The sequence below is a fragment of the Ctenopharyngodon idella genome, chromosome 3 (assembly GCF_019924925.1).
Source record: "Ctenopharyngodon idella isolate HZGC_01 chromosome 3, HZGC01, whole genome shotgun sequence".
Lineage (NCBI taxonomy): Eukaryota > Metazoa > Chordata > Actinopteri > Cypriniformes > Xenocyprididae > Ctenopharyngodon > Ctenopharyngodon idella.
Genome location: NC_067222.1, coordinates 19566879 through 19593599, shown reverse-complemented (window position 1 = coordinate 19593599; position 26721 = coordinate 19566879). Strand labels below are relative to the sequence as shown.

Below are 26721 nucleotides of genomic sequence, written 5' to 3'. Positions count from 1 at the left end.
TTTAACATGCTACCCCCAACACTTGGCTTTAATGTAGCTTTTTCTGTTCTATAAATGACTGCATTAATTTCAGTTGTGTTGCATTCACAGCAATACTTTTTAACTTTTTTCATTATTCATTTGTAAATAGTTTGCTGTGTTGTTTGGGGTGTGTGTTGTGTAAATGGTAAATCTCTCTGTGTTGCAATGTGTTTTTGTAGAGATTGACCGATAATTGGTTTAGGTGATTTTTAAAAAACATTTTTTTCAGCTATTGGTTCTTTAACATTGGTAAGGTATTCACAGATTAATCACTGATTTCATGAATTGTTTGGATAAAATTATAAACTTGTACACATTTTTATTAAAGTTACAAAAACAACTTTGCACAAATATAATGGCATTATTATTATTATTATTATTATTATCATTATGCATATCCTTTTGCATAGTTCTATTATATTTATATTTTTATATATATATATATATATATATATATATATATATATATATATATATATATAATATATATATATTTAACATTTTAAACCTTTTTTTTTATAATTGTTTTTGTATTATTATTTTTTTTATTATTGTGTCAAAAAGTAGAATTGGTTCTACACATAAACTTATAACTCATACAATTTTTAAATTTATATCCTAACAATTAACCATCAAAGTTACAAAACAACTTTGCATATGTATAATGACATGACATATTTTTATTATTATTATTATTATTATTATTATTATTATGCACAATTATTTTAAATACATTTTTTTTAATAATTATTTTTTTAATATTGTGTCAAAAAGCACAAAGTAAATGATATTTCCGAATCAGACAGTAATAATAATAATATGTATCGGTCAATCTCAATTATTTTTTTTTTTTTGGTGTTCTAACCACTGTTCTGTGTTGTTTTGTTGTTATTTGTGTATCTTGTAAGCTTTCTTACAGTAGCATCAATGAGCTGTCTATTGTTTCTCTTGTTTTTACAGTCTTATTCTATTTTCATACCTTTATCTTTAACTGACACTGATTTATCTAGTTATTATTTGACACCAATTTCTTAATCCCCTTTTCAAATAAGTTTGATGACGTCTACAGTGCCAGCAGTTATGAATATTATTCATTATATTTTTCATTGTGTCTGTCCTGTGTGTGCTCGTTGGTCTCGCCTCAGGTTGTTAAATGTGCAGGGATAAAGTGAATATCCCTACCCCTCTATGCTTTCATGTTTTTCATGCTCTCCTCTGTCCCTGAGCTGTGACCTCTGACCTTCACGTAATGATCATTGTGCGCTGAATGATTTCAGGATGAGCTGTCTGACCTCAGCCAGGGGGGCTCAAAGTCTGTCACTCCCATGTCCACTACGGCCTCTGACCTGGCCCTGGACTCCCATCGAGAGGACGGAGATGGATTCTGGAAGAACACCGAGGTTCAGGCTGTTCCCGGGACCAGGAGCGTCTCTGCGGGTTAGACACTTTTTTTACTGTGGATGGAAAGCATTAATGGAAGTTTAAATAACTCTAAAATTGCAGAATGTTATGCAAATGGTGCTTCATTTACTGTTTTACACTACCATTCAAAAGTTCAGGGTTGGTAAGTTTTTTTTTTAAATGTTCTTTTCTTACCAAGGCTGCATTTATTTGATCAAAAATACAGTAAAACAGTGATATTGTGAAATATTATTACAAGTTTTAAAATGTAATTTATTTCTGTGATGTCAAACCTGAATTTTCAGCATCATTACTCCAGTCTTCAGTGTCACATGATCCTACAGAAATCATTCTAAAATGATAATTTGATGCTCAAGAAACATTTTGATCTATTTAATGCATCCATGCTGAATGGAAGCTTACTTAACCCCAAACTTTTGAACAGAAATTTGTCATTTACATTTACAGTTATGCACTTGGCAGACACTTTTATTTAAAGCAACGTACATTGCATTCAAAGTACAATTGTTTTTGCGAGTTCATTCTCTACTGATTGAGCTACATGAATATATACTAATATAAGATGCAATTCAGGAATAAACTCTAGCAACCATGTATTGTTTCACAGGAAAATATAAAACTGTTCCTCAGTCAGAATTTACACTACCTAATGTACTTTTCAGACCTTGTTATCAAAGTGTATGAGTGAAAAAAGAACAATTTCACTCACTCTTGACAAGAGTTTACTATGAGTAATATGATACAAGCATATTGTATCATTGTACAAGTACATATTGCAGATCACTTGTTAAATGCATTGAGTCCCCAGAGCAAGACAGACAAATATGTAATTGTCCATTCTGATTATTCAGGTCTGGCTGATAATGAGGAGAAGTCAGATGTTCAGGCCATTATTGAGTCCACCCCGGAGCTGGACATGGACCTCGGATATAAAGGTGCAAGGTAACCAAAAAATCAAACACTGTGTCTGAAACATTTGAATGTGTCTATGATGCCCAGAAATGCTGTTTAGGTAGGCAGTGTACAAGGTTTTGATAGAGATGACCAGTGTAGGAGTAACTCATTACAAGTAATGTGCATAATGAAATCAGAGTAAAGTAATGCATTACTTTATAAATGTAATATTTGAGTTACTTTTTTAAAAAAGTAATGCACATTACTTTTCATTTTAATTAACTTGCTTAAACATTTTTTTAAAGTACTGAATTAAAATTCTCTCTCTTCTCCATAACAGTCACTTACACATGAGCACTCAAGTGTGCGCAGGAACAGAGAAAGCGCACGAAAGTAACAAAACACATTACTTTCAACTTTCAATAAAAAAAGAGAGTTGTACAGTAGGTAATACTGTAAAGTTAAGAGATCTTTTATATGGCATACTTAGCTCTAGGGATCAGGAAATATTGTAAGTACTCAGAATAGAATAATATCCTAAATGTGTTTTTAAAAGAATGTATGTTATATAGGCTATGTTGTTAAATGCATTACTGCTTTAAACACTTGTGAAAAAGAATTCTCAGTAAAAACTCCTGCAAAGCCTGGAAGAGAGCGAGCCTCAGCCAGGTGAGATAATGAAACTGAAAAGTAATGTAACAATTACTTTCCACTAAGTAATGTAATCAGTTACTTTTTAAGGGAGTAACGCAGTATTGTAACGCATTAAAAGTAACTTTCCCAACAACGGAGATGACACCTTAAAACCTCAGCTTTTCAGTAACTGCAGTGTTACCCTCTCAGAATAAATCCAATGCTGGCATATATTTGAATGATGTAATGTGCTTGTTGCTGATGTGTTGAAGTACCCCGACCCGAGGGATTGAGAACATGGCGTTTGACCGCAACACGGACTCTCTCTTTGAAGAAGTGTCGTCAGCAGGCACAGGTTTGATTGGAGACGTGGATGAAGGAGCAGATCTGTTGGGTGAGTTTATTGCTGTTCATTTTCAGATATTATGAAGAGAAAAGCGTACTACACAAACATGACATTTTTACCTGAGCTTGATTTTTCTAAACATTAAATGTGTGTAATTTCCATCATAATGAGATGAGCTCTGTGATATAGTGACACAGTCCCATGATGCTCTGCTCTGCATGTTGAACTGACCCAGATTTCTCTCTCCATGCCCTGTTGTCCTGTTCTTCCCTCTAACCGCAGTGGAGTACTCCGGTGTGTATGACATCCTTGCTTCTTTATGTCAGAGAATCAGCATCTTTTCCTCTTTTTCACTTAGCATCATTCTTAGCATCTAAATCTTCCATTCATATGTCTTCATACTTTCCACTTTAACTAAATCATACAGCAAATAAATGGTGCCAGCCATATGGGTTTGGACTAGAGCAGCAACATATGAACATTTTTACCTACTGTCCTTATTTTTAACTAGATGTAGCACACAGTGTTATTCTCAAGGCCACACAGAATGTGCTGACATTTTCACATTTTCTGCAGTAATTATATATATATATATATATATATATATATATATATATGTATATAATCATCATAGAATGATTCCTGAAGGATCACGTGACACTGAAGACTGGAGTAATGATGCTGAAAATTCAGCTTTGATCACAGGAATAAATTACATTTTAAAATATATTCATATAGAAAACTGTTATTTTAAGTTGTAATATTACAGAACACCACTATATATATATATATATATAAAATATATTATACATTATATATTATATATATTATAATATATAATATATATAATAATATATACTATATAATAATATATAATATACTTATAAGTATATTATATATTATTATATAGTATATATTTAAGGATTCTTTGATGAATAAAAAGGTTAAAAAAACAAACAAAAAAACAGCATTATTTATTTGAAATAGAAATATTTTGTAACATTATAAATGTATTTAATGTCACTTTTGATCAATTTAATGTGTCCTTGCTGAATAAAAGTATTAATTTCTTTCAAAAAAATCATACAAACCCCAGACTTTTGAATGGTGGCGTATATATTATATATATTTTAAAAGGTAAAACTTTTTTTTTTTTTTTTTTTTAATCAGAAAATATTGATCATCTGATGAGTCAAGAACAGTTTTCAACCAAATACTTTAATGAAATAATGTGCATTACATGGTTTAAAGATTTAATCTTTCAATTTAGTCATAAAGGCATTGTAACTTAGACATTTTGAGCATCCTCAAAATTGTTGAGCTAATTTTCGTAGCTCAAAAATCATTTTATACCCCCAAAATTACTTTAATTACCCAAGTTTTTGTTAAAACTTTTTTACAAAGTGAAGCCTGGTCTCCCATACTACACTCTTTGTTTGTAACTGTCTTGTTGGACAAGTCAGCTGTAATATTAAATAAACTTGGCTTGGATTCAGTGTGGGCCTAGTTATATAGCTAATCTAAATGTGGTAGAATAGTCGTGCTGATCTGTCAGTGGACTCTCCACTCTTTCCAGCATCTCTCTTGGTTTTTCTGTGACCTGTTAACTCTCACCTCACAGCTGTCCATTCCTGTTTCACTCTCCATGTGTCTGTCTCTCTGTCGAACACATGCAGTGCATGCGCTTTCACACCCGAGTCTTTCCGGTAAGACCATTCATATGGCCTGTCCAACCTAAAAACACAGGGCACATAAAACTCATCTCAAACGTTTTGAATTTGTGAACAGTGTTTTTATAATCAGATCATCGCAGTTGTCATCACTTTGCCTTGGTTTTACTGTATTCATTTTGTGTTGTATTTTGCAGGAATGAGTCGTGAGGTGGAGAATCTTATTCAGGAAAATGTTCAATTGCTTGAGACGAAGTGAGTCAAGTGTTTTTGCTTTGTACAGTTTATTTCTTGTTTTATGTGGCTTTGTTGATGACACCATATTGTTTGTGTGCACAGAAATGCGTTGAATGTGGTGAAGAATGATCTGATCGCTCGTGTGGATGAGCTCTCCTGTGAGAAAGAGGTTCTTCAGGGTGAGCTGGATGCGGTTTTGCAGGCCAAAACCAAACTAGAGGAGAAAAACAAGGAGTTGGATGAGGAACTCAAAAAGTGAGACATTGTTTTGTCCAAATAAAAAGCCAAAGGGGTGCATTTTTATGCAGTTTTCAGGGTCTAGTTATCATGCAGTAGTAGAATAAATCAAACATTACATATTCAGGTTAGCAGCCACAGGTGATGTTTATCACATTAATTTGTGTGTCTTTTTCATAACATGCTACTTGGACTATGTAATTAAATGTGAAACTAGACTCTACAATTGCACTAAAAATGAGGGACTCATAAGAATATTTTATAACACAGAGTGAAAGCGGAGACAGAGGTGGCTAAACAGAACAATAATAAAGAAGATGATGAGGTGAGTATTATTATTTAAATATTATCACAACAATTATACACTACCGTTCAAAAGTTTGGGATCAGTGAGATTTTTATTTTGAAAAGAAATTAATACTTTTATTCAGCAATGATGCATTAATGATTAATCATTTCTTCGTCAAATCATCATATCAGAATGATTTCTGAAGGATTGTGTGACTGAAGACTGGAGTAATGATGCTGAAAATTCAGCTTTGATCACAGAAATAAATTATATCTTAAAATATATTAAAACAGAAAAAAGTTCTTTTAAATTGGAATAATGTTTCATAATACTGTTTTTGTTGTATTTTTGATCAAGTAAATACAGCCTTGGTGAGCAATAAGAGACTTCTTTCAGAAACGTTAATAAACTTTACTGACCCCAAACTTTTGAACGGTAGTACATATTTCAGTTCTTCTGAAGCCATATGATAGTTTTGTGTAAATTATAACTTTTTTCTCACAGAAATTGTTGCCCATGCTCTCTAATACATATTCAGTCTACATTTTAGGTGACTTGTTCCAATGCTAGTTTGGCATATTATATTATTATATTTAAAGGGTTAGTTCACCCAAAAATGAAATTTCTGTCATTAACCCTCATGTTGTTCCACACCCGTAAGACCTTCGTTGATCTTCGGAACACAAATTAAGATCCGAATTTCGAGAGGTTTTTTCATCCTCCGTTGAAAGCAACGAAATTACCGTCATTCAAGGTCCAGAAAAGTTGTAAAAACATTGTTAAAATAGTCAATGTGACTACATACTGCGCCATTACTACACCATTACTGAGCCGGCATTCGGACGTAGAACCTGGAAGCGCTGCAATGTAAATAGTGTATGACAATGACAGGGGAGAGATGAATTTGTTGAATAAATTCGTTATTTTTGTTTTGTTTTTGCACACAAAAAGTATTCTTGCCGCTTTATGATATTAAGATTGAACCGCTGTAGTCACATTGACTATTTTAACGATATCTTTACTACTTCTCTGGACCTTGAATGACAGTAATTCAGTTGCTTTCAATGGAGGATAAAAAAACCTCTCGGATTTCATCAAAAATATCTTAATTTGTGTTCTGAAGATGAACGAAGGTCTTACGGGTGTAGAACGACATGAGGGTGAGTAATTAATGACAGAAATTTCATTTTTGGGTGAACTAACCCTTAAAAACAAGAAATGACAGCTAATACATGTTAAAATAATAATTGCTAGGCCCATATGTGTGTGTAACTTTGTGTCCTCTTTCGTTGGGTTTCCGCAGAGCGATGTGCCCACAGCTCAGAGGAGAAGGTTCACGCGGGTGGAGATGGCTCGAGTCCTGATGGAGCGAAATCAGTACAAGGAGAGGCTGATGGAGCTGCAGGAGGCCGTCAGGTGGACAGAAATGATCCGGTAAACATTTCACTGTAACACAGTACTGTAAAGAAAGGATATTTAATCTTTAAAGTGCTCCTATTATGCTTTTTCAGATATTACCTTTCATATAGTGTGTAATATAGCTGTTTGTGAAAGTAAAAGGTTTGCAAAGTTTCAAAGATCAAACTGCATGACAAAGTTATTGTCTCCTAAAGGAAAGAAGCTATTCTGAACTGCCTGAAATGAGTTGTCAGTAATTCCAGTCAAAAAATTAACTGAGCTACACCTGTTTGAAGCAAAGGCCATTTTGAGAAAAATTGATTTAAAGTTTTCTGAAGTTTCCAAAACAAAATCACCTAGCCTTAAAACCATACCTTAAAATCCCTGGTATTACTACCAGATGTGGCACAAATTTATTCAAAACCCATATCTATTTGGTCACAGACAGTGATTCATCTTATAAATCGTTAATATATTAATGTCTGTGACGCTGTGAGCACGTGATCACATTTCATTGGTTCAGATTCATGCCATGGAGAATTCACTATGAATATTCACAAAGTTGGAATAAAGATACTTTTAGATGTTTAATTGCTATTTGGACATTGGGATCGCTAGATAAAGGCTTAATGAATTAACTTTTGTGTGAACCTCAATTTTGACATATTTTGCTTGTAGCTCGAAATTAGCCCGTGCGCATTCTGACTCATTTTGACAGCACGGGTCACATATATTTGTTAGCACAGCAGCCAAGCAAACCACATCTATGATGTTACTGTTTTGTAATCAAACTGTTTATTTCTGCTGTCTTTAGTGTCCGACCAGACCCTCTTTTTTACGCTCAACTTGAGCTCTGTTCTCATACTAATTGTCCAAGAAAGTAGGCCAGTTTTTCTGGCTCATGAGCAAAAACCCCACGGCGCCACACAGGGACACATGTCTGGTTGCTCATGGCTCTCCTGCAGTGATGTCTTTTTTTTTTTTTTTTCACAGAGCTTCAAGGGAGAACTCTGAAGTTGCAGAGAAGAAGAGGTCAAGCATCAGGCAATTGTAAGACCTTTTATCTCAACTGCTCTTGAAAATTCATCCACATCCATGCTAGTCCTTCAGATCACAAATGTGAGCTCGGCCTGTTCACATCCATCTCTCTGTGTCCTGTTCCAGCTTCAGTCGCCTGTTCAGTTCCTCCAGTTCCTCAGCATCCAGCAACACAGCGAGAGGTTTACCGTCCAACGTCAAGTACAACCCACCCAGCATCATGAAAAAGAGCAACACCTTCTCCCAGTTCCCCAGAGAAAAGTCCAAAGCATTCGACTTCCTCAAAGAAGAGTAACTCTTCTGTTTTACCTTGTCAAACATATTGAAACATTTTACAAATTTTATGTCTGTTGAGAGCCATTTAGATCTAGAAACTTCATATGAAGATGTTCTTGTCTGGCATCACACAGCACATCAAACTCAATTCATCATGCTCTGATCTCATCCTCTCTTGTTTTTTCTCTGTTTTTTGTCATTAGGGTGGACTCGGGTGGTTCTCTGTCCCGACGGGAACAGAAGCGGGCCCAGTACCAGCATGTGAAAGCCCACATGCAGAAAGAGGATGGCAGGGTGACCGCACATGGCTGGAGTCTCCCAGGCAAATGCAAGGCAAGAGTCCTACGTCTTGATAGAGAGAGAGTTCAATTATTTGTCACCAGAGAGGAAATTTGATAGTCTATAATCACAAACAGGCAGTGATTTTTGTCTTAAAATTTTATTTATTTATTTATTTATTTATTTTTATTTCATGAAATTACACATTTTCTTTAAAATAAAATATCTATAATTGAACTGTTATTTTTTTCTTAAAGGGGTCCTATTATGCTAATTTACAGGTTCATAATTTTGTTTATGGGGTCTACTAAAATACATTTACATCATTTAATATTCAAAAAAGTAATTTTTCTTATAATTTCCATTATTCTTATAATTTATAATTGCAGCACCTGTTTTCACCCTCTGTCTGAACGCTCTTGTAGTTTTGGTTTCTTTGCCTTCCGAAAGACACAGTCTGTTGTGATTGGTCTACCGCTTAGAGCGTGTGCCGGAAATGTAACTTTAATTTTAAGGATTAATCTGTTTTTAATTTACAGTGAATTTACTTTTTTTAATTTACAGTTTATTCAATTTTTGTAGTATTTCTGTACCAAAATACTACTGTTAGACTTTTATTTGAAAAAACCTTTATTTGTATCTTTATTCTGTCCTATTTATTTGTGCTACTGCTTTTAATTTTTGTTCTTTTTTTACTTAATTTTAGTAAATTTAATTCAAAGTTTTAAATCAAGCTTCATTGTGCTTTGTGTAAAAACACAAATACATAGAGTGAGCAAACATTTAGGTGAGATAATTGTAATTAAAATAGGAATTCCTCCCTATTTTCCAAAATGAAATTTAGGCCCTGAGTTTAATTGATATTGTTGGTTAAACAAAATACAATACTAGCATTCGGGCATTTAGTCATGTGACGTTATGTTCTCTGCGTCACGTCATTAATTCTAGTCATTAATTTTAGTTAAGATATGCTATGATAAATTTGAACATGGTTTTTTATCCTTATTTTACATGTATAGACTTTCATGAAACATTAGGTCATGAATATTTGCTTCAAAAGTCATTTTTGACGTTGAAATTTTAACTTTTGATTTTAAAATTTATAGGAAAAAATGTGTACGAACCCTGTTTTTATATGATTTATTTTTTTTTGTTGTTTTATTTTGTTTTTATCTTGCTCTTACGTGCTATTTAAAAACACTGCAACATTTGCTTTTACTTTATCTTAATTTTACTTCATTTTATTAATTCCATATTTTCTACATTTATTTTATATATCTATAATTGTACTGTTATCCTGTTCTGCTTAGGTTGCCAATGGTGGCCATGCAGAGAACAAAATAAACCTACCTGTTCCTGTGTGTCTCAAGCCACTGGAGCAGAAAGATGCTTCTATGAAGGTGAGGTCTTGAAGGAAGGTAATTTAGTGAGGAAAGACGAAGTATGAATGGATTGAAAATCATAATTACCTGAAATATTGAAATCAGACCATACTGCGTTTTCAGTTTTCCTGTGCATTTCGCTTCACTTATTCAGGTTCACAAGCCTTCACCAGACCTTACTTTGCTGATATATGAACTCCTATTGTCAGCCTCTAATAGATCTATTTTTCTGATGTCCCCTGTGCAGCTCCTGTGTGCAGCTGGAGTGAACCTCTCAGGTGGGCGGTCATGTGATGGAGGCTCTGGCGTTTCTGGTGAAGAGTCTACGGTGGAGACTGACACCTCCAAACAGAGGAAGGGCTCTCAGAGCAGCCTAGATCAGCTGGAGCAGGAACCTAAAGTAAAACATTTCAATAAACATGGAAAACATGGACTTGTTTGAAGTACAAGAGCTTGATGTAGAAATTAGACAAAGCTCATTCAGAAATCATCATGGTCATGGCATCAAAAGTATGAGCTCATTAGCATATGGGCGCCCATATTTACATAACCTGTTTGGAATGTAGAATCTTGATGAGTGTGTTACTTAGCCTAGCCAATCCAATCTGGCCTAGCCAGAAAGGCACAGTGGCACAAACCTATAAATCAGAGAGAGGGTGGAAAATCAAAACCAGTAATAATTTAGTTTTTAATGACTATGTAAGAAACCTTGAATAACATTGTAAATGGATTTTAATAAATTAAAATGCTACGAAAGTGTAGAATATGGGTCCTTTAAACTAGGCATTTGGGCTTGAATTCCCATGAGGGAGTCAAAAATAAACATAATTTAAAGGGAAAACTAGTTTATTTTGCTTACACTCTAAACAATAACTGTAAAAAAGCAAAACAAATTTACACAGTAAAATACTGTTTTTCATTGAAACAGTAATATACCGTAAAACAATGCATTCTGGGTAATATTATTGAAAACGGTATTTTTTTTACCCCATTGGCAGACATTTTTGCTTGTTTTATGCGTAAAGTCGCATATATTTTTTAGAAAACAACACTTATCTTATGTCATTTTGCTTCTCAAGTCATTGTATCTTGATTTAAGGATGTTTAGATATTTGTACTGGAAAACAAGACAAAATACTGAGTTTTTGCAGTATAATAAATATTTACAGTATTAGTTCTCCATGCAGTGCTATTCTGTGTGTTGACAGGAGCAGGAACGGGAGCAGACGGTGCATGTGGAGATGTCCAGTCGTGTTTGGATCTGTACGAGCACTCACTCCTCCACAAAGGTGATGGTCATAGATGTGACAAGGCCCGACGACCTGCTGGACAGCTTCTACGTCTGTAACTCATGTGTGCTGTGTATCGCCAGTGTGCCAGGTCAGAATTGTACATCCCTTATAACATGCATATTTGTACACATCATCTTTTGTACACTCATGTTTCTTTCAGTCATAGACATAAATAGTTTATAATTATATCTTGATAAACAAATACAAAATGTAAATGGTATCATTGTACTAGGGCTGCATGATTTGGCCAACATTAAGACATGATTTGAGACATCCAGGCAAAAAGAATAAAGAGAGCACACTCTGATTCCAGCAGAAAGTTACTTTTTAAGCGTGACTTCTTTACATGAAACCAACTCAGACCTTTTTCAGTGTTCAAACTTAAAGAGAGTGCATTGACTTTGTACCTTGACTTTGAAATTGGGGTCAAACCTCATTTTAGTCTGCATTACACTTGGTCTACATTACGGATTTCGTAAGTTGTGCTGTATCTTTTAATATACCTTTTTAATGTTCATGCAAGTTTTTTGAGATATATGTATATATGTATACATGTTGTATTAAAGTGCAAGAAAAGATTTGCACTCCGTGCTACAGCAATCTGTCACGTCACATTTAAGAGCATCAAAACACCATTTATTGTTAGATTTTTGTGATAAAATGGACAGAATTTGAAAGAGGAGACTTTATTTCTTATCAAAAGTAACAAAGCACAAAGCTCTCTGTGATTATTGGATAGGAAGCGCTCTACAACTGTTAACGCGTTATTTTCGCATTAACTTGCCCTAAATTCAACACGAGATTTTCTTCACACACAGTATGAGTTGCAGTCTGACAGGTTTTTCCACCCCCTTTCGACAGGATATAATTGGCCCTGATCATCGGTTGTTTTAACAATCAGCCGATGGCCGATAGTGAAAATAATTGTTTTTATTAGCCGATACCGATTATGGCCGATACATTGGTGCATCTCTAGTTTTGTTGCTTGCAATTCTGCAGATAATTGAATGGCAACAAAGTAAGTGAAATGATTGCAGTGCTAAGTATGATGTGGCAAAGCCAATTATAAATTTATGTTTGCCTTGAAAAAGAGATGATGAAAAAGAGAGTGGAGAAATAATTCACATAATTCACACAATTAACTCTTAGGAAGCAATTAACAGTGCCATTTAAATATGGATAAAAGCAATAATTTTGTTTATTGTAATGTGATTTCCAGGGGTCTTGGAGACAGACTATCCCGCAGGGGAGGAGATTCCTCAGGACTTGGAGGCGGGACCAGACAGTTTATTGGCCAGTAGCAGCTCTCAGGGCAGTGAGGGTGTGTTGAGTGACGTGTCAGCGGTGGGCTGCAGTGTTGAAGAGTCCAGCACAGGATCTCAGACGGGCAGCACAGGAGTCAACGAACAGTCAGCAGAACAGAGTCCTGCCAGAGGAAGTGGTAAGAACCGTTTGCAGCTTGGTGTATAAATCGTCATTTTGGCAACTTTTTATGGAACCAATTGTTCAGACTCTGAATTTTGGTTGGATGAGCTATTTGAAGTTTAAAAGTAAACTCCTGGCTTACCTGACACTTGGAAGTAGTGATTCATGAAGCTTCAAAACATTTGTTTTGAATCAGTGGTTCTGAACTTGATTTCAGCAAACAAGGCTTCATTACATCATAACGTTTTGAGCCTTGGTTTCGAAACATTTCAGAATTCAGAAGGTTTGTTGCTAGCTGGCAATGAACCAGTGACCAATGAACAAGTGTCTAATGGTTTTAACTGATCTCGGGTCAGTTTTGTAATGTAGGTTAATTTTTTTTATTAATTTAATGAACTTTAATACTTATGTGCGTATAATACAAAAAGGATTATGTTATTTAATTGCTTCTACACAAAACAAGCACTATTAAATAATAAAAGAACACAAATCTTACAGAAACTTCATATTTAGTGGTATTTAATTATTTGTAGATTACATTTAATAGATTATACTTGCATGAAAACACGTGCAGTTAGTTTGTAAGAGGTATTTGGACTAAATTTTCGATGCATGTACAATGTCCGTTGCATTGACCAGCCAGCCTGTGGTGTTTCAAGCTCTTCTGAACAGTGAATCATTTTGTGAAGCAATTGGTTGACTTGATTCAGAGTTTTGAAAAGCTTTGTATCTCCCATCATTACTTGTAAGTCCCTCTGTTGTAGATCTCTCCAGAGCTCCCAGTGAAGACGGGGTCCCTGCAGCAGAGGAGGCTATGGAGGCCACTGAGGAAGACCAGGAGAGCCCAGGACAGGACACCTGTCAGCCAGGAATCTACACAGAGCATGTGTTTACAGACCCACTCGGAACAGAGTCTTCTGGGGCTTCAGCAGGGAATGAAAACCAAAGGTGAGTCAGACCCTGTATCTTATCTTTGTTGATTTACATCCAGATTTGTATGGGAACTCATCCTTGATTGGGTTCCTTGCCAGGGAGTCTGATCAGGACAGGGACGATACGGTCTCAGCAGGTGGCAGGGTGGATCTGGCAAAAGAAGAGACCCAGCGGATGAGCAGCGCACTGCCCACCATGTGGCTGGGGGCTCAGAACGGCTGGTGAGCATCTGGCCACAAGCACTATATACATTTCCTTTATGGCAACAGACTTCATTAAAGGATAATAATGATTTGAATTTGCCTGCATTTATTTTGAAACACTGAATACTGAAACTTTTTGAAAAATGTCAAAAGTTTAAATATATAGAGAGAGTATAATTTGAAATAAATTGGCAAAATTAGTTTTATATATTATGAGTTTATATACAAGTATGAATTTGTGTATATATATGAGTATATACACTATTGTTCAAAAGTTTAGGGTCAGTAAGTTTGTTTATTTAATAGAAATTAATACTTTATTCAGCAATGACTCATTAAATGGATCAAAAGTGACAGTAAAGACAATTATAATGTTATAAATAAATTTCAAATAAATGCTGTTCGTTTGAACTTTTGGTTCATCAAAGAATCCTGAAACAAAATATTAAGCAGCACAACTGCGTTCAACATTGATAATAATAATAAATGTTTCTTGAGTATCATATCATCATATTAGAATGATTTCTGAAGGATCATGTGACACTGAAGACTGGAGTAATGATGCTGAAAATTCAGCTTTGATCACAGGAATAAATTACATTTTACAGTATATTCACAAATAAAAACAGGTGTTTTAAATTGTAATAATATTTCACAATATCACTGTTTTTACTGTATTTTCGATTAAATAAATGCAGACTTGGTAAGACATGTTTCAAAAACTTTTAAAAAATCTTAAAGGGGTCATGACATGACATGTCAGCTATTAAGTGTCTGAACGCCAGTGGGCGGGGCCTAAGGTGCGATGATGTATAACTGTTGATATGCAAATGTATCAAACCAGTATCAAAACAAGCCGTTTTTGGAGCTTGATTAAATAAATGCTTTGTTTATAATGAGAAGGACGTTTTAAGCTTTGAAACTTGCAGGATGTTTTAATGGTACAAAGACCTCTTTCATGTCAATCGATCAAGGCAAATTTGACCCCTTTAATTATTCCAAACTTTTGACCGGTAGTGATGGATTTGTTTTGTTGTTGATGTTTATCTTCTTATTGTACATAAAAACAAAAATACTGCCATATTTCTTTGGATCTCACTTTTACAACCTGCATTTTCTGTTAGTATTTTTGTCCACTTGAAATTTGTGAAAAATCATACTTTTCAGTTTTTGTCAGCTGAACGATCAAAACTTAAGTACTCAACAGTAAGACACAGCCTGCCTTGTTTGTTGTGTCTACTTTGACTAAGATCTACAGTATAGCAACTGCACTGCACTGGAAAAATGATTTAGAGAGCTGTTTAATGTACACACTATCAGATCATCAACAATTTGTTATATTGCACCATTGAAAAACAATCTGACAATTCCTCATTTGCAAATGTCTTTTATGTAGTTTATATGTGCACTCATCTGTCGCTCGATGGAGGAAGTGTCTTCATGCTGTCAAGCTGAAGGATTCCATCTTGAACATTGTGTAAGTGAAAAGTGACAAATTCAGGTAGATAATAACTTTTGGAATATTGTTTATTTCATATTTGAGTGGGATTTCAAAGTATGTAGCCAGATGATAAAGCAATTTTCTTTTAGCTATATTTTATTTAACTTTTATTCATTATTGAGCTGAAATAAAAAAAAAAAAACATTGAGTACTAATGATATTTTATATGGTTTCTCTACATAGACATGTGAAAGGCCGTGTTTTGGTGGCTCTGGCTGACGGTACACTGGCCATCTTTCACAGAGGTCTTGGTAAGACACTGTTAGTTTGCTAATAATTCAGATACTCATCCCAACTTCAACGTTTAGCTGTATAAAACCATCTTGCTTCTACTTTTACAGACAGCCAGTGGGATTTAACAAACTACCACCTCTTGGACCTCGGCCGGCCACATCACTCAATCCGCTGCATGACCGTTGTGCATGATAAAGTGTGGTGCGGCTACAGGAACAAGATCTATGTCATTCAGCCCAAAGCAATGAAAATAGAGGTTCAGTAGTCCTTACTCTGTTAGCTTTTGCATTTTTGAAAAATGTGCTGCATGCAATTTTTATTAGTATTAGTTAAATCTAATTTTCTGAAGCACAAAAATTTCCTTAAAGTGTAACTTTGCCTATTTTCAACCCGCTTTGTATTGTTACACTGTCTGTAGTACATGTAAATTAACAATGTTTGCTCATTCTCCATGTTACCTGGACCGAGAAATTCATATTTATTTGCCAGCAAAACGTTTATTTTGCTGACAAATGAATGTATTGACAGCTCCAGGGCTTTCTTGAAAAATACTGATTATACTTCCGCATTTTTGTATCCCTGCCCTGGACAGTCGGATCGACAGAGGGTTATTAACAGAACAGTTATTGTAAGAGTAGGTTTATAACTGAAAATGGTATCGTACTTTGTCTACTCTTTAAACAGCATTATGGTAAAAATACTATGGCTACAGCTTTCTTAACTGCACGCAACAACGTTTTGCTTCTGGCAAAACTGACAGAACAGCAGTTTTTTCCCCTCCGTTTGGCCTAAAACACTGTGTTCGTTTTCATCCAGTTTGAAATGTTGACTGCAAAGATTTTCCGTTACAGCGTTCTCTCCGTATTTAGTATTCTTTGTAGCCTTTAACCGCTGCCTACAATGTGCTGGATCCTTCACTGGAAACTAAAGTACCTTACACCCGCTTAACATTTGCTCTTTAAATTCTTGCACCCAGGAACAATACAAGTCAACACTATTATGACTAAAAGTTTGCTCAGAAGTATTTCCTACTAAAGCAAGGCAGTATTGGACTCTGGGAGGACACTTGTAGGAGTGGCCTTGAACGGCAACATGCTTAGTGCATTATGGGTGTTGATGTTTTCCTACCTATTTGGCAAATAGGAAGACAACAGCTTTTTTCTGTTTTGTCTAGTCAGGTAGCACCAATTTCAAAAATTGTTTCACCTTTCTACTGTATAGGCAGCCATGTTTTACTGAAAGCCCAGTTTGCCAGTGGTGAAGTACCCCTTTAAAGGGATACAAAGAAGAGTACACAAAGAAAGATATTTGGAAGAATGTTTGTAACCAAGCAGATTTCACCTACCATTGACTACCATAGTAAAAAAAAAAAAATACTATGGCAGTCAATGGTGGGCGAGATCTGCTTGGTTACAAACATTCTTCCAAATATCTTTCTTTGTGTACAGCAGAACAAAGAAATTTATACAGGTTTGGAACAACTTGAGTAGGAGTAAATGATGACAGAATTTTCATTTTTGGGTGAACTATCCCTTTAACTTGCTTAAACAGGATCTTTTTACAATGTGTTGTGATGCATTTCTCATTGGGCATTGGTGAAACAGAAGTCTTTTGATGCCCACCCGCGTAAGGAGAGTCAGGTGCGTCAGCTGGCCTGGGTGGGTGATGGGATCTGGGTGTCCATCCGGCTAGACTCCACCCTCCGCCTCTTCCACGCTCACACCTTCCAGCATCTCCAGGACGTGGACATTGAGCCTTATGTCAGCAAAATGTTAGGTGAGAATACTGTGAAAAATGTGTTTTTTAGGTGTAACATCACTTTACACCTTAACGTCCCTGTGAGTATTGCTAGAATTTTTGGGGCTTTTTTTTTTTTTGTGCGAACCCAGATTCGCCTGACAGCGGGCCTGTGATGACCCATTGTCTCGCAGTGTACCTTTAAAAAAAAAAGAAGTCTTTCTGACCCAAAACTTTTGAACGGGATTTGTGCATCTGCAAAACACATGAAATTAAGATATGAGCTCTTTTATATTATGCTTTGGAATAAATACACAATTGACTGGACCTCCACTCGTCTTTAACAGGAACAGGAAAACTGGGCTTCTCTTTTGTGAGAATCACCGCTCTGATGGTTTCCTGTAACCGGCTGTGGGTGGGAACAGGAAATGGTGTCATCATATCCATCCCATTATCAGATGGTAAGCCAATATGACAACACACATAAACATATGTACATCAGTATTTGATGTGGAAGGCAGCTTTAGTTTCAGTATCTTTGGCCACTTCTCTATATGTTTCTCTCCTCCTGTCTTCTCTTTCTCATCTCCTGTCTCTGTAGCTGTAGGTCAGTGTGGATATCTAGGTCAGAGGGGTGAGTGGGAAACACAATGTTGACAGCAGATAAATTCTAAAACAAAGCTGTCTTGCTTGGCTTGTTTGCTTTTATGCTCAGCTTTGTTCAATATTTCATCTCCAAGTTCTTTGTTCTTAGTTCCTCTCAGATCTTGCTCTCTCTCCAACCACCTTCATCTTTCTGAGCTGATCAACAGTGAATCTGCTTCTAATTGAAATTTGCTTTTAATGCTTTAATATTAATGGCTGTATCCCAATAATTTCACAACAAGGCTTTGCTTTGAATTTGACAGACATCTGCACTGCAAGATACTAACTGCTAACATTAGATGCTTTAGACACTTGTGTTTAAACATTTTTCCCCCAGCAGCTAATAAGACGGTGGGTGCGATCGCCTGTCGTCCAGGTGGAGCGGTGCGAGTGTACGGTGATGATACCATGGATGGTGCTGTGACTGGCTCATACGTACCGTACTGCTCCATGGCACACGCTCAGCTATGCTTCCATGGCCACAGAGATGCTGTTAAATTCTTTGCTACAGTTCCAGGTATGACCTCAAAACTAGTGCTGTCCATCGATTAAAAAAAGAATGAATTAATCGCACATTTTCTCTGTAATTAATCAAGATATATAAAAAAACATTGGAGTTTTAATATTTTTATATTGTAATAATTTCATAGTTACTCTCCAGATTACTCTCCAAACAACAGTATATTTTAAATATTTGTTTAATGGCGTCTTTTTATGAATGAAGGCCAGTATCCCTGATACTAATACTGGTACTGATGTCTCTATGACATTGATTTTTTTTTTTTTTTAAAAAACATTAATTTTAGACATTCAACATTACATTATAAATAAATGCTATCAATTTCAACATTTTATTAGGCTTTAAAAAATAACAACTTTTAATTTAAAGCTACAGTCTATAACTTTTTTTGGTTAAAAATGTTCAAAAAATTTTTTTTGAGCAAGTACATAACCAGCCAGTGTTCAAAACTATCTTCTTACCTTAGCCCAATTCACAACGGTAAGCCTGTAATAATGTTTTCTAAAAAGAGAGGTACTGATGGGTTTCCGCGAGAAATTCAAGCATGCAGCCGTTCGTCTTTGCGTCATTACATCGCGTCTGTTTACATAAAGGAGTCCCAGCTAGTAGGCTAAATCACATGTGGAAGATGCTGCTGGTAGCGGATCATTTATAGCCTTTTCTCACAGCAGCTGGAATAATTAAACTTAACATTTTGATGGTGGATTGTAATCCAGAAAGGTCCAAATGACAATCATCAGTGACAACTGGAGATTCACCCGTAGTCAAAAGCAAAAGTCGTCGGACTGTGGAGTGGCTACAGAAATTGAAATCTACGGTTAACGCTAATACACACTAAATACGCGTAGTCACGCAATGCTGATGTTGTTAACATTAACAATTTGAGAACAAAGTATAACAATAATAATAATTTGCATGGTTTGACGTGATTCGAGCTAAGCGATCCTTAGATTTAATCACCATTGCAGCGCGATTTATTGTTATGTTTTTTTTTCTCAGTTGGTCAGAACAAAAGTTACAGACATGTTACTTGTTCAGATAACATTTTTTTTAATTCTTATTTTGGTCATACTTCAAGACTACAATCTGTGATTCTGAAGTACAGTATCCACACCGGTGTGGTGACTGACAGCAAATATTAGATTCATCCGCGCTGAGGAGTCGTGCCAATGCACAACCCACGTAAAGATGATGATTACGCAGATAACTGCAATTGCAGGTTTCAAACAGAGATGGCGACAAAGAGGCAAAACTTACAGACTGCAGCTTTAGTTGAACTTAAAAACGATCTTCACATAAACCCATTGAAATAAATGTCACATTTACCTGTGGCCTTCCTATACCTGTCTAACAGGTAGGAAATATACAGAAATTGAATAAAGTTATCAAACACTTTACAGTCTTCACTACATAAATTATAAATTAAATATAGATTAATCCTTATTAAAGCTACAATTTTCTTGGTTACCTTTGTTCTTTGATTAAAATTAAAGGGTTAGTTCACCCAAAAATGAAAATTACCCCAAGCTTTACGCACCCTCAAGCCATCCTAGGTGTATATGACGATCTTCTTTCAGACGTACACAATAGGAGATATATTTAAAAACATCCTTAGTCCTCCAGGGTTTATAATGGTTGTGAATGGAGGGCTGTGTTTTGAAGTCAAAAATAATGCATCCATCCATAAAAAAGTAATCCATACAACTCCAGGGGGTTAATAAATTAATATTGTTTTAAATCTTTGGTGTTTGATATAATGACTGGTGGAGTGCAAATGTGTTAATGCTGCGTTTCAGGTCAGGTTATTGTGCCAGGAGCTGAAGGCACGCCTGAGACCTCAGACTCTTCAGCCCCAGACGGCAAGAGCATGCTTATCATGAGTGGAGGAGAGGGATACATCGACTTCAGAATCGGTAAGAGCTTCAGTACCAGTGTCTCCAGGACCGTCTCCGTCCTTTTTAACCCTATTCATTTAGTTCTCTAATTTTGGAAATTCTGAGAATGAACAAAGCTACTGAAAAAATGGTCTGCTGACATTATAAAACCATCTTTTTTTCTCTCAGGTGACGAGGATGGTGGTTTGGGACGAGATGAAGATGAAGAATCAGCTGAACCTACTTTGAAACTGCAGTCGGCTCCTGCCAAACCTGAGCGCAGTTATGTTATAGTCTGGCAGGTTGCGCTTGGCAGTGAGTGACTGATAAATCACTGCTGCGGGTTAAACGGAGAACTCTAGATCAAACCCACACAGGCTTATTATTTTACAACATACTTTTCTTCTTATTAATACAGATATTATTATTAATAGTGTTGTTCTTAATACCTACATCACAATAAGTTCTTTAATATTTTTTGCTTAGATGTTTATTTAATTTTATTGTTTTATATAAATCTGGCATTGACAGAAAAGAGATAAGTGTTGAAATGAAGGAAGGAACAAAACGATGACTTTAAGTCCGTCCACAACTATATCGCAACAATACAAAAATCCTGTGCTAAAAAGTCTTAACGGTTTACAACATATAACTTTAGGGAACTGTTGTAATGTTAGCTGCTTGAGATGATTTTTGTGAGTGTGTTTTTTTTAGTGTTCTTCACAGAATTGATCAGAGGTTTCTCTGTGCACTATGGCAGTGGTAGCATTGTGTAGTTCATGTATATAGAAACTCAGAGAGCTATTTTTGCTATCTGTCTAGCGTAGATCTCACGAGCGGTGTGTCTCGGCACCTTACAGCATGGTGTGCGTGTCTGTATGTGTGTATTTCTCGCTTGCATGAGTCCTGTATCATTCCTATACGGAGCCCTGGAGCTCTAGAAATTTGGGCTTCCGTCACGCTAGAGCTTGCTGGCACTTTAAAGACAGTACCGAACATAGACGAACATAATCTCTGGAAAGAACAACATATGGTAGAGCTGCACAATTCAAATTGAAAATCACGATTTTTTGTTTCAAATAGAGATCACGATTCTCCCACGATTCTGAACAGACCTCTAAACATGTAATTTACTAGAGATTCGGACAAAATGTTAATTGCTGCAGTTTATTTAAAATGTTTAATTTAATTTGAATGAATTCCAACGTTATTGGAAGCGCCACGTTACTTTCAAAAGGTGATTTGCACTACTTTGATCGCTACCGTAGACATTAATGTTTATATCCAAACTATAAACTTTTATCCCAGTACTTCTGTGATCATTTGATTTATTGTAAGACAGAAATAACGATACTGTTTGGTTAAAAAGACTTTTTGTGAAGCTGTTTCATACATATATGACAACTGCTCTCTCTGGATCAGTCGCAGCGCCAACGCAGATCTGAATGTTCTGGTGTGATTTTGTCAAAAGTTTAATAGACAGGCGATACGCTGTCATTTGGTAATAAAGCTGCATTTACACTACCAGCGACAAAGTAATGATCCCTTTTATTTCAATAGGGAGCTGTCGATTTCTGGTGACACGAGCGACAGTGACCGTTAGCGACAGAATCGTGTGGGTATTTGAATCGAGATTTCAATTTTTTTAATGATTAATTATGCAGCTCTAATACACAGCAGTGTTTATTGTAGTTGAGATGGTCTGCCCTTTTACCAAAGGATGAAACGTAGAACAAATAACACATACTAAACAGCCTAGTTGTCAAATATTTTGCATTGCCAAGGCTTTTTGATGTTCTGTGACTCTCTTGAATGGACAAACAACGGACAAAATAATGTTAATAAAAAATTGACAGGGATTGTATAATAAATTATTTGTATTTCTTGTGTTGGATTTAGTTTTGTTTGCTTCAGCACTAAGCATACCAGATAATTAATGTGGGTTTTGTCTGTATTGTATGTCCCAGACCTGGGTTCGAGTGTGTTAAGTTTTCTAATTATGAGTTTTGCGCTCCTTTTGTATCTGCTCTGTACGACACTTTTATTGTACCTTGATGTCTGTTGAAGCAAATGCAACATGATATTTGACTTTTTATGGGGAAATGGGTCGGTTTTGGGCTTTTTGTTTCTTTTAAATTCTGACACATAAAGGGAATCTTTATATCCTTGTCGTCACCATTCCAAGTATTTATTTTTCATAATGAACTTTGTGGTTCAGAATGTAACTTTTTACATGTTTGTGAACAAGGACGTTATTGTTTTGCTTTACGTCAGACACCTTTTTGAAGCGATGTTGTCATGTTTAAGGAACTGACTAAAATGTTGACAGTATTAGACGGCGTATGACGTATAACCTCTGTGGATCGTTCGAAAATCAACGTTTATTGTACTGAGCTATGCATGTTTTTTTTTTAATTTTTTTTTTATAAGTATACTGCAGTTTGTTCATGTTTGTTTAACGCCACATTTTTGGGTGGCTGTGTGTATATGTGTGAGCGTGTGTGGAGATGATTGAGAAATACTGCATTTGTGTGTGTGGATGAGTGTGTGTATGTGTAGTCGCTATATCCCTTAACTCTTACTGGACTTGCTGTGTGTGCCACAGCTTGTCATTACTGTGTTTTTCTTGTCAAAAGTTTGCTAAAACTGCATTATAGCCTTATTTTTAAACTCTATTAAACTCAATTTCATGGGGAATTCACTTTATGTCTTGGTTTTATTCTCTAATGTGTTCATATGTTCCCTTTCATAGGTTCACTCAATGCTGCGTACTGTTGCTATGGGAACACCTCTGGTGTGGCGAATGTCTGAAGCATTTATACCATCATGCCTTTTATTGGCCAGTAGCACTTAGCACCGCCCCAAGAAATACGTCTTGTATGCTCATATCAGCATGCTACGTGTGATTTCATCAGATTTCATTTCCTTCAGGAAAGCGAATTATCTGTTGCCCGTAGGATAGCATTTTTGTTGTGTTCTTGGCTATTTTCAGAGCAGTTTTTCCACTCCTCTCAAGCGTATACAGTGAGTTAGAGGAGATGCATCGATCTCTGCAACAGGTTCATCGCAGGCGGAGACACTCATGACCGGTGCGTGCAATGTTTGGGCCTTCAGCATGCTCAGGCAGTGCTTAAAGGCCTTTCTGACTGTTGACACGGTGTTAGCCTAAAATCGAGAGTTTTGCGCTCAAGGCTCACCTCTTTTCTGAGGAAAGGAGGACGCGCATCCAACCCCGGCCATTCCATTTCTGCGATTGCTGAAGCGTGGAGAGTGTGCAGACGGAATTTTCTTCCTTTCTCTCACTCTCTCCGGGCCACGTGCAGGCATTAGAGGAGCATTGCGCAGACCCGGTTTGCGGCCTACCCCAGAAGCTCGTAATTCATTTTCTTTCGGTTGTGAACCGTTCGATGATGATGTGCTGTCTACAGCGGCCTCAGATTCTGAGGTGCTTATGAGTGAATTCAGTTGTCTTTCTCCAAGTGGACAGGAGAAACGCACTTCCCCCATCTTATATGGGGCTAGAATGGGACAGTGATGAAACTGGATGACCGATTTTTGACTAGCCGCCCCCAGCCCATCCCCGTAAGCCTCTCCCCTTCTTCCAAGACCTCCACCAAGAGGTATCGAAGTAATGGAAGCAGCCATTTTCGGCGCGCATTATGAATCCTGCTGCCACTGACTTTACCACTGTTTGCAATATGGCGGAGCATGACTACACTGTCATGGCGGTCGTAGAAGAGACTCTTGTGTAGAAGAGACTCAGCTCATGCTTGGTAGTCAAGCCCCCTGCTGCCCTCCAAGCCATGTAAGATTACTTCCACTTTAGTCGGGAAATCTTACATGGCCGCTGGACAGGCGGCGACCACTTTTCATTCTATGGCTTTGCTCCAAGCTTATAAAGCAGACGTGCTTAAAGAGCTGGATGAGGGAGAGAGCCCAATTCCAGAGGCTGTCAAGGTACTCAGACGGGCTACTGACTTGTCGCTTAGAGCTATCAAGCATACTGCCCAGGCAATAGGCAGTTCCATGGTGGGAATGGTCGCAGTTGAGCGCCATCTTTGGCTTACTCTAACTGACATCAAGGAAAAGGACAAAAGTTTTCTTTTAGATGCCCCCATGTCCAAAGACGGCCTGTTTGGAGATTTGGTTACTGCTGTGGTGGAAAAATTTTCACCAGCTCATCCCACTCAGGTCTAGGGAAGTCGAGCGACAACCACTTGAAGTTAATTCACGCTCATCTTTTTTACAGCACCCCCGTGAGGTGCAGCGGAGTGAGACATTGCTTATAGAACCCCCTCATAAGGACTGGTTTGCTCGCGGCAATGCAAACAGATAGCCCAAATTCTGAGTATGGGTTACACGTCATGTCGCATTTTACCCATTCAAGTGCACGCACACCGTGAACACACACCCAGAGCAGTGGGCAGCCATTTTTTTTGCTGCGGCGCCCAGGGAGAGATTGGGAGTTAAGTGCCTTGCTCAAGGGCACCTCAGTTGTGGGTGGAATGAGGGTGGAATGAGAGTGAAAGAGAGCGCTGTTCATTCACTCCCCCCACCTACATTTCCTGCTGGTACTGAGATTCGAACCTGCAACCTTTAGGGTTACAAGTCCGGCTCTCTAACCATTGGGCCACAAAATCAAAATCATAGTGCTATGATTTTCAACATAAGCATGGAACGGCCTCCGTCGAGCGGCCAGACATGAAGATTCCACGTTTGGATGCCATATTGTTCCCTGTGTTTGAGAGAGAAGGTCCCCTCAGCGGGATTTTCCATTGAGGGCTTTCAGCATCTCCACCTGTTCTGGGAACCATGGATGGCTGGGCCATTTCACTGCCACTAAGAGAACTGATTCCCTCTCCTCTCTGATTTTGCAAAGCACGCGAAGCAGGAGTTTCACTGGAGGAAAGGCATACTTGCGCGCTTTCAGCCAGCTGTGTGCGAATGCATCCACCCCCAAGGGAGGCTGTGTTAGTGAATATAACAGTGGGCAGTGAGTGTTCTCTGGATGCGGAGAGATCCACCTCTGCCAAGCCGAGTACACTCCAAATTCAATTCAATTCAATTCATGTTTATTTGTATAGCGCTTTTCACAATACATAAAGTTTCAAAGCAGCTATACAGAAAATGTATGTCTACATTACAATTTAGAGTGATCTGTTATCAGAGGTGACTGTGTCCAAGTTATGCATTTTAGAATTGTACATATACAAATCATGCAGTTAGCTAACAATGTATTAGTTTAAACAATGTATAAATTTAAAGCAGAAACAATGAGCTCAGTGATGTAAAGAATACATGTTGTTAAATGATTAGGATATAGCATTGGTGCATGTTGAATTAGTTTGCATCTGAAGTCCTCGCAGGAGTTAGCGCTGTCTTTTCACAGGTGTTCTTCTGGATCCAAACTGGAGCTGACATACTCTCTAGTTACCTCGGGATGGGAATCCCAAGATAAAACAGAAAAGCAAATGGAAAATTATTAGCATAGCTGCTTTTCTTAACAGCTTTTTTAACCTGCAATATGCCCTTTAAGCAAATATAGTCATGCGTTTAATCTGATATAACTGGAGTACAGGGATATGAGATTCACTATGTGAATGCTTGGCTAAAGAGATGAGTCTTTAATCTAGATTTAAGATGGGAGATTGAGTCTAAACCCTGAACATTATCAGGAAGGCTATTCCAGAGTTTAGGAAGCGACAACTATCAGGTACCAGAAGCCTAGAGTTTTGTAATTGTGTTGGAATGGATTATGGTTTGGTTATGTGTCTAAAGAGACTAAACATAAAGGAAACTGTCGTCTCCCTTTCTACAGTCGTCATAAGTGCAGTGGAGGTAATCCTGTCAGATCGTCCATCCATTGAGTGAGCGAGTATGGGTCGGCCAATCTGCTTCCGTCCATTGAAGTGAACTTTTTCAAATAACAGTCGCTGTCCCGGACAGTGACCTTACATATTCAGATAAAAACAGATTTTTTCCAGTCATTGTTAAAAAACAAGCTAACAAAACTTGCTAACTTGCATTAGTGGTCATAGGAATTGCTCTGCCTCCACCTAAGCTCCTCCCACAAAAAGCGTCACAATGTTTACTAAATGAAAAGAGGTCTATATTCCTTTAACTAACAGAAGATGGCATCATCCTCCAGGAAGTGACATCATTTTGGAGAGAAATCAACAGTATGCACACCTGTAAGCATTGGCAATAGATTGATTTGTTTTATGATATTAGGTGG

The 26721-nt window shown here is 36.9% G+C and overlaps 2 protein-coding genes across 12 annotated transcripts in view; one reads left to right on the top strand and one right to left on the bottom strand.

Moving 5' to 3' along the window:
- The window catches only part of spag9a (sperm associated antigen 9a), a 34672-nt gene extending 11485 nt beyond the window's left edge, over nt 1-23187 (top strand). For 3 of the 11 annotated variants that reach the window (XM_051884822.1, XM_051884831.1, XM_051884884.1), the window contains 26 exons: nt 1299-1458; nt 2295-2385; nt 3243-3364; nt 3599-3610; nt 5184-5241; nt 5326-5478; nt 5731-5785; nt 7053-7183; nt 8141-8197; nt 8312-8476; nt 8665-8794; nt 10051-10140; nt 10370-10522; nt 11331-11502; nt 12634-12855; nt 13604-13787; nt 13871-13993; nt 15372-15452; nt 15660-15727; nt 15818-15966; nt 17315-17486; nt 17795-17908; nt 18049-18081; nt 18430-18609; nt 20409-20525; nt 20676-23187. In XM_051884822.1, coding sequence (XP_051740782.1) covers nt 1299-1458; nt 2295-2385; nt 3243-3364; nt 3599-3610; nt 5184-5241; nt 5326-5478; nt 5731-5785; nt 7053-7183; nt 8141-8197; nt 8312-8476; nt 8665-8794; nt 10051-10140; nt 10370-10522; nt 11331-11502; nt 12634-12855; nt 13604-13787; nt 13871-13993; nt 15372-15452; nt 15660-15727; nt 15818-15966; nt 17315-17486; nt 17795-17908; nt 18049-18081; nt 18430-18609; nt 20409-20525; nt 20676-20809 — 3126 coding nt within the window. In that variant the 3' untranslated portion in view covers nt 20810-23187. The remainder of the gene's footprint in view (nt 1-1298; nt 1459-2294; nt 2386-3242; nt 3365-3598; nt 3611-5183; nt 5242-5325; nt 5479-5730; nt 5786-7052; nt 7184-8140; nt 8198-8311; nt 8477-8664; nt 8795-10050; nt 10141-10369; nt 10523-11330; nt 11503-12633; nt 12856-13603; nt 13788-13870; nt 13994-15371; nt 15453-15659; nt 15728-15817; nt 15967-17314; nt 17487-17794; nt 17909-18048; nt 18082-18429; nt 18610-20408; nt 20526-20675) is intronic. The other 8 variants (XM_051884840.1, XM_051884848.1, XM_051884899.1 and 5 more) reach the window with 6 other exon arrangements.
- rps2 (ribosomal protein S2) overlaps nt 1-26721 on the bottom strand; it is a 71148-nt gene that overhangs the window by 32227 nt on the left and 12200 nt on the right. The gene's annotated exons all lie outside the window — the stretch shown is intronic.